Raw genomic sequence first — 8,612 nt, 5'->3', positions numbered from 1 at the left:
ATACCGTGAGATAAGTCTGTGTGTATGGCAGCATCAGCTTTGAGAAAATGTATTTTCAAAGTTGTATTTTTATTTTTTTATCCATGGAATTGAGGTAAGCAGGCCTCGCTATTGGATGCCAGAATTTTGAAGCCATAATGGCCTAGAAAGATCCTTTTAATTCTCTGTGCCTTTAATTTCAGGGAAATTATAATATTTTGGGTTTTATGTATTTTTTTTTTTTTTGTCATCTCCTTTCTGACATTATGTCCATGACTGAAACCTGTGTCAGGACCTGGATCACCTCCTGTGTTTCCCAGATTGAAAGGCATAGTTTTGGTGGCCACCAGTGGGTGTCTTCCAGCAGCCAGAGTTAAAAACAGTGAGTGGTAGATGGCACATGGGTGGATGAGACCCAGGATCCAAAGCGACAGCCCAGGCCAGGGATGGCGAACCTTGGCACCCCAGATGTTTTGGAACTACATTTCCGATGATGCTCTTGCACTCTGCAGTGTAGTTGAGCATCATGGGAAATGTGGTTCCAAAACATCTGGGGTGTCAAGGTTCGCCATCACTGGACTAGGCGATGAAAGTGTAGCATGGACAGCAGGCAAACTGCAGCAGATGTAAGTACAGATAGAAGGCAGCTCACAGGAGATGAATAAATCTCTAGGCAGCATGAAAGACAAAAGACAAAGGAGCGCCACTCTGAGTGCAATGTTTAAAAGTTTGTGGATTTCCAGCAGCCAGTAATAAGGCTTACCTGATGCTGGCTGCTGGGAAGGTATATAACTCCTCCCTTGACTTTTCATCAGTGCTTCAGTGTTTTACCTGTTAGCCATATCTTTGCTTGTTAATTATCCTGATCCCCGCTTAATCCTGTATCTTGCATATAGTTACTTGTATCCTGTTATCCCATCTCTGCCCCCCTTGTTCCAAGTCCCAGTCCTGCTAATGCCCTGTTTATGTCAGCTTCCCTCCATTTGTGTATTGTGTATTTTAGTTATTTTGTTGGTTTGCTTTTGCTTCACTGTCACATTGTTTTTTCACTTTTGTTTTGCTTATGGTCAGTTTGTGTTGAGTAGGTGTTGTAGGTGGTAATACATTTTTATTTTAATCATACTCAGTGTGATTCCAGGTTCCTAAGCACAGCAACCACTGAACTGGTCATTCCCGCTGCTGTTGGATATATGCACTCCTAATGGCTTACAACCTGGGACTAAGCTGTACAAAATTAGTTATTCCTCAGACCTATTTATTTATATTTGTAAAAATGTTTCTTGAGCTATTGGGGTCTATAAATAATAGACATTTTACAGCATTAGGTAAGGCGCAAAATTAAGTATTAGATAACATGAATAAAGCTCCACCTGCTGGATATGATACCTAAAAGTATCCATATGCAATATTTTTTATTTTGAAAATATATTTTTAAAACTATTTTTTAGTTCTAAATAAAGAAAATATATACCTTGATTGTGGAAAACAAAAAAAAAGAAAATATATACTCAAACATTACATTCTCCCTTTAAATATTGCATTGTCTTACTACGTTATGAAAAGTCATGTATTGCATTATAGTTAGTCTATACTCATATAGACATATTGTACTAACATTACATACATACAAACATAGCGTATTGCTATGTTACCACAGTATATACTATAAAATGCATTTTACATAAAATAAACTACTTAAAGGTAATAAGAAATAAAGCATTCATAAATAAATAGAAACATGTCTTAAAAAAATAAACTATATATTCTTACTATGCTATAAAAAAATACATTCAATAGAATAACATTTTCTGTAAAAAAAAATGTCATTAATTTTATTGACCCAAAAATGTATGTGAAATAATCAAGAAGAGATTAACAAAATTAAAAAGCAGTATCATATTTTTTTCTAAATTCAACCCTACTACTGCATTTTAAAAAGTTTTTACTAGAAGTATATGTCATAAACGATAAACATAAGAAATATAGTCCAACTTTGTTATAACTTAATAAAAGGAATGCATGTAAAAATGATGACTTTCTTTATTGTTTAATTGTTTTGTATTTCACTGTGTATTAATTAGTGGTACTTTTTTTATCATTATTTGTTTTTTTGGTTGCAAACCTTGATCTTCTTTCTTTTTTTTCTGACACATTGATGTTATATCTTTCACTTAGTTGTTATAGGTTGAGTAAATACAGCTGGATAAAACAAAAATGGTATCTGTCTTCATTTCAGGGTGTAAAGCAACAACATGTTATTATTTTAAAAGGGGGTGAATCTTTTCTATACCCACTGTAAATAAGTGGTGAAATTCTTTCTACATAAGTCTTTCTTGGTCACTTATCCCTAGCATATTTGTGTCCTTAAAAACCAAACCACCAACATCTCATATAAAATGGAACATGTAGAGGTAATTTCAAACGGCGGTATCCCCATCCGGGGGGGGCACACACACGGTCGCTGTAGCGGTAGCATACATAGCCTGAACACACCTGGGTCTTAGGCATATGAGGCTATTCACCTCACCTGCCCGTGTTTTGGGTTTGCAGGCCGGGGCTTTTCTCTCCATTCGGCCGCCCCACACTACCTCCTCTTGGGACCAGACTTCCATAATAACAAGCCCCTACCTTGTTCCGTACTTATGTTATTTGAAGTACCTTGTCTCATGTTATGTCTGGTAATCCTACTAGGCTTTTTGCTCCAACTACAGCGCACCGATCCCCCTCGTTATTTCCTCTAGCCTTTAAGGCTTGATTTATCACAAGGTTCTCTCACCTGAAATATCTCTCTCAGATGTTTGCTCTCATCATATGCTCCAGAAGAAGCTTACTAGGTTAAGCGAAACATGTAGGGCAGCTGGGATTCAACCTAACATCTGTATCTATTATGTACAGACGACCCTTTGGAGACGGCCATTCCTTCTCCAGGGCCGACTCATGAACACAGGTCATCTTTGTATCACTTGTGATTGTTGTTCAAATAATCAATACTTGATAGGCTATGCGATTTGCACAACCATTTTGAGGCTTTGCCGCCTTATTGTAATTTTTGTATATGATATGTTGTCTTTTTTATATCCCTCTTCTTTTGTGTTTTGTTATTAATGTGTTTTTGTGAATTTTCTAATAAAGAATATACAATTTTTATACTGGTGCCTATAAAGTCCAATCTCTTCCCTCCACTCTCTTCACCTTGTAATTTAGGATGTGGCACCCTTAAATAACCCTCCCTTTTGTGCGCCTAGACACCCTGCGACCTAGGAGCGCACATATAAAACCATTTTGACTAATTTCAAAAGTAGTTTTTAATGCTTTTGATCCATACACTTCTTTAGTTCAACTATATTTTGATGGTGCAGTCCCATTACTTGTATTTTGTTTAAAAGATAAAACATTAAAGTGATATTATATTCTTGATTTTTTTTTTTTGTTTAAAAATAACAAACATGGTATACTTATCTCCTCTGTGCAGTGGGTTTGCACAGAGCAGCCCAGATCCTCTTCTTCTCGGGTCCCTCGCCAGCATGTCTGGCCCCTCCCTCCTGTTGAGTGCCCCCACAGCAAGCAGCTTCCTATGGGGGCACCGGAGCTATTCAAACACGGAGCCGTGGCTTGGTCCAGCCCCTCTCTGTCCTCATTGGCTCACTGACCATGACAGACCGCTGCTGTCTCAGCCAATGAGAAGGGAGAGTCCCAGACAGCCGAGGCTCTGGTGCAACATCACTGGATTGAGATGGACCTCAGGTAAGTGTTAGGAGGGCTGAGGGGCGCTGCTGCACACACAATGCATTAAGATAAAAAAAAACCTTCTGCCTTTAGAACCACTTTAAAGCTGTCATCGTAATTATTTATTATTTGTATAAATATGCTTAATATTGCTGTTGCACATTAGAAATATCTGCACATTGCTAACCCAAAACCAAGGAATTGAGGAATTGCTGTAATTCACACAAGCAGCATCTATCTGGCAACATAAAAAAAGCAAGTACATTCTTTTTTGTAGAAAATTATTGTTGATGTAAACAGATGCATACTGATGTAACCTGATATAAAGACACATAAGCTGATACATGTAAACTTACCTTAACTCATGTAAATGAAAGTGAAAGTATATAAACCAAAGAAGAAAACACATACACACTAAACTTTGATTTTGTGCTATTTTCTTTAACTGTCCCATGAAGTTTTTCAGCCAAGCAGATCATGAGCTATCTAATGGTCGTAAATCAAACACAACTAGACTTGCTGATTATTCTGGAAAATATTTCAGCAGCAATCCAAATGACTTGTTTAGTTCATTTGATGGGAAGAAATTCTCCAGCATTTAAATTCTTATGGGTATTCTAATCCCCGTAATCAAGGATGAACAAACTATATGTAGCACGGTCCCCGTAGGGCTTGCTGTATGATGACTTGTTGGGCCTCTTCTGATTACCAGCACACAGTCACCTAGGGTACAGTTCACACATTCATCCTTACTCCCAATGGCTCATTGCTCAATAAACAGTCCAGGGGTATTGGTTTTTAGTATTTATTGTGGAACTTGGATGGGAGAAAGGAATAGTGGGATACTTCAACTGGAACTATATACAGTTGATAAGGACAACTCCCACTTGGCCTCACCAGGTTACTTGTGGAAGCACTGCTTTGACCATACTGCCACATGTTTGGAGAGGGTTAGGTCTCTTTGCTCTCTCTCCATCTATAGACTTGGTGAACTACATTATCTTCAGGATACTCTCTAGCATCCCCTTTACTGACACCTGTCCACTGACTCTTCTAGTTGCAGGGATGGCCCCCTCAGGTTAAGCCCCTTGAAACAGATCTGTACTCACTGTATGCAGAATCAGATCCTTCTAGTGTCTCCCTTACAGTCAGCTTTACAGGACCTCCGGGTTCAGTTCCTCTCTTGCAATTTAGACCCTCAGGTTGACCACCTGAGGCTGCATAGCAGCTTCTACAAAGGAGGAGGCAGCCGCCCCTCCCTCCGGGACTCTGCGCTCCAGCCGAAAGACACAGAGCACATGTGCTATTGGCATTTATAGAGTATCCCAGCATGCACGGAGGCACATTCCTCTGCCAATCACCAGGACTGTACTAAATGCCTGTGCACTCATTTGTCAGGTTTCCTCCAACTGTCCAATATGCCTTCCTATTGGACATGTGTGAAACTCTTTAGACAAACTTAGCTGTACCTGAGCTCTAGCAGATCCTGCTCTCTGGTAGACAGAGAGCAGCATAGATTTACCTGGCAATCCATCTGGTAAACAGACAGGATCCAAATCTATATTTTCTCTCTCTAGCACTTACCTAGGAGGTTGCTACATCTTTTTGCAGTCTACAGCTGCACAAGGACCAGTTCAAATACATGTTAGGCAGGTCTGGGACTGGGACCCTTTCCCACTGTTACTTAGACCTAGACATTGTTCACTTCATGGACTAGTAAGAAGCACAGGGCATTCTTTATGATGCACCTAAGCATGCTTCTGTTTTTTTAAACACATGGTATCAGGAAAAGATTCTGTTCTGCTTTAAGCCCTGCTTTATGCATTGACATACCTCTTTTAGACCTTGGTCCATCCATCCAGTATGGTCACCTGCTGAATAAGCATCCTCCACAGAGAGCTCAACCCTCCATTCAGACACCACAGCTGCATTGTAGACATGGCAATCCGTTGTAGTTTTACTTGTTAAAATGCAGTTCATGGGATGTTTACAGGTCATTTAAAGTATAAAGAGACTATGATCTTCTAAGCTGTATGCCTGCTATAAAGGCTGTGGCTTACTGAGGACACATAAAGAAAAAGAAAAGGGTCTATCTTTGGATTAAACTAACTAGCCTCAACATGCAGGGAATCTGGTTTATACCAAAAATATACATAAAAAAAAGAAGTGGTAATAACACAGATAGCCACTAGATGTAAGTACCAGGGCATTAATACACACATAAAATTCAATGCAACTGTAATGAATACAAAATAAGTGTATGATGTCTCTCACAGTTTCTCTTGACATCATTTGGAATGCAAGGGAAGGGAGGGTTTGCTGTTTGACCATAGTTGGATATTACAAAGGCTATATTTGATATTTATCTGTCTATGTAGTGTGCATAAGAGTTTGTACTTTGAAAGCCCAATCATTGTTCTTGCACAATGGCCCCTTGGTAATTTTGCCTACCACTGACTACAATCCAATTACCATAATGTTGGGAAGATGAGGCAGGTAACCTGTAACACATAAGACTGATTTTTCTTAACCTCTTGCCTCCCACACAATTCATATGTGTAGTGGCAAAGAGAATGCGCTTTAAAGTGTGCACGTCTTACATAGCCAAGGTTTATGTACTGTGGGTCATAGACAGCTCCTGGTATCTAGTAATGATAGGGGAGATGACTCGCGATCATGAAAACCCTTGTGTCAGCCGCTCCCAGTGTTCATGTGATCGGGCAGTCCTTTTAGCCCCCAGGCAGAAAGATGTAATTAAAGGGGCACTGGGGCTAGGTTGGAATGGGTTAAACATGCATTCCTTTTAAAAATCTACCAAATAGAGGTACATAACTTAACCCATTTCTGTAGGCTAAAGAAAATACCCTGCCTGTACACAAGATTTACAGTTCCCTTGCTGATCTTTTCCAATTGCTGTTTTCATCAAATTAAGTGTCAGCTCTCTTAACCATGTTAGGTACAGCAGTAGCAACAGCCAATATTGAAGGTTGGGCTTCCTACTAGGAGAAGCCCTCCTCTAAAAATTACAAAAAAAAAAAGTTTTGTTGTGGATAGCCATTTTTGTACCATTTATAGTAGGGAATAAAGAGAGACACTATGTAGTTAAAACATTATTTTACTGCAGTTGATTTTACATTCGCAAACGAAGATACTATAAGGCGTGCATACAGAAACATCTGGACGTAAAACATAAAAGAAACAAAACTCAAAGGAATAGACACATGTTCTCATAAAGTCGTATTTCTTCATTACACACATTGTATAACAAAATAAAACATCTAAGGCAATGAACCCTAAAATCCCAAACATCACAATGAGAACTCATAAAATAACTGAAGGCATCAACAAAAACGTTTATGATTGTTGTACCATAGGGAGACATAACTGAATGAAAAAGGGTTTAGTATCTATTTGGAGAACGATTATAAAAACATCCCATACCACCAAATCTACTATTTGGTACTTTAATAGGTCAGCAGATATTTCCCTGTCTTGGGAGTCATCTCCATGTGCTGTATACATGGCCTCATTTTCTGTAGATAAAAAGAAGGATGCTAGGTAAAAATGGCATTCCATGTCTGCTGGCAACACCCCAACTGGTCCTGAAAAAACAGCAGTTCCAGATTTAATCTACAGCCCAACCTTCTGGTTAAACCTGGTACTACATTCTGTGACTTAAAAAACATAACGGGGGTGATCTGTACTCAGAGACAATATGGCTGGTGGTAAAGCTGGTAAAGACTCTGGCAAAGCCAAGGCGGCTTCTGTTTCACGTTCTGCTAAAGCTGGTTTACAGTTTCCAGTTGGTTGTATCCATCGAATTATGAAGAATCGGACAACCAGTCATGGACGTGTGGGTGGAACTGCTGCAGTGTACACAGCGGCCATTTTGGAATATCTTACTGCTGAGGTGCTTGAGTTGGCAGGGAATGCTTCCAAAGATCTCAAAGTGAAGCGTATTACACCTCGTCACTTGCAGCCTGCCATCAGAGGTGATGAAGAATTGGATGCCCTCATAAAGGCCACAATTGCTGGTGGTGGTGTTATTCCGCACATTCACAAGTCTCTGATTGGCAAGAAAGAACAACAGAAAGCTGTATAAGTAATTCTTCACCCAACATGGGACACTGGCCCAACATCGTACTTTGTATTGCTGCTTATCGGTGTTACAGTACCCAGGTTTCTAAAACAAGATTGAAGTCACTTTCCCAGTTTTGGCTTCAAAGATGGCAGTCCTGAATGAACACTGATGCTGGTTTTAACTTTTTGTTTTTTTTAAAAAAGATGTGTATTCTTTTTGTACAAGTCAAACAGAAATGATTATATTACTTGAAGATATGTTAAATAAATCATTTTTGGCGACATAAAAAAAAAAAACATAACGGGTCAATTCATTGTTAGCTTATAAATATTCTCAGGCTGACAAAAATCAGTTTTATATATGAATGAACAACATTTAAATGAACGAACAAGTTTTAATTAGAGCTTTTTTGTAATAAGCATTATATGATTCAGAACAACAGAGAAAAACTTTAGTAAAGCCAAGAAAAGAAATTCCAGACAAACTTAGGCCATTAAAGTGATTGTAAAGCCTTGTTTGGTTTTTTTTTTTTTAAATACCAAACCTGTTTACTTACCTCCTCTGTGCAGTTGGTTTTGCAGATCATCCTCTTCTCGGGTCCCTCTTCTGTGCTTCTGGCCCCTCCCTCCTGTAGAGTGCCCCCACTGAGCCGAGTCACAGCTCCCTGTGTCCATTCAGGCACTCCCCCTCTTTCTCCTGATTGGCTGACTGACTTTCATTGACAGCTATGGGAGCCAATCGCGCCACGCTTCTGTCTCAGCCAATCAGGAGGGGAGTCCCGAGCAGCTGAGAAACTCCTGCAACGTCCCTGGATAAAGTTGGGCTC

General features: G+C 39.4%; 1 protein-coding gene across 1 annotated transcript; it reads left to right on the top strand.

The window, feature by feature from the left end:
* The first annotated feature begins 7,398 nt into the window (after positions 1–7,398).
* Positions 7,399–8,050, top strand: LOC309556785 (histone H2A.Z-like). Its single transcript, XM_082259282.1, has one exon. The coding sequence runs from the start codon at positions 7,421–7,423 to the stop codon at positions 7,805–7,807; it is 387 nt and encodes a 128-aa protein (XP_082115408.1). The 5' UTR covers positions 7,399–7,420; the 3' UTR covers positions 7,808–8,050.
* Positions 8,051–8,612: the final 562 nt, after the last annotated feature.

Source organism: Pelophylax lessonae (genome assembly GCF_965119305.1).
Source record: "Pelophylax lessonae genome assembly, chromosome: 5".
In the NCBI taxonomy this organism is placed as follows: Eukaryota; Metazoa; Chordata; class Amphibia; order Anura; family Ranidae; genus Pelophylax; species Pelophylax lessonae.
This window is presented reverse-complemented; position numbering and strand designations above follow the sequence as displayed.

Bases quoted from the DNA above. Each gene is read 5' to 3' on its own strand.
- LOC309556785 (XM_082259282.1), top strand. From the start codon at position 7,421: ATGGCTGGTGGTAAAGCTGGTAAAGACTCTGGCAAAGCCAAGGCGGCT.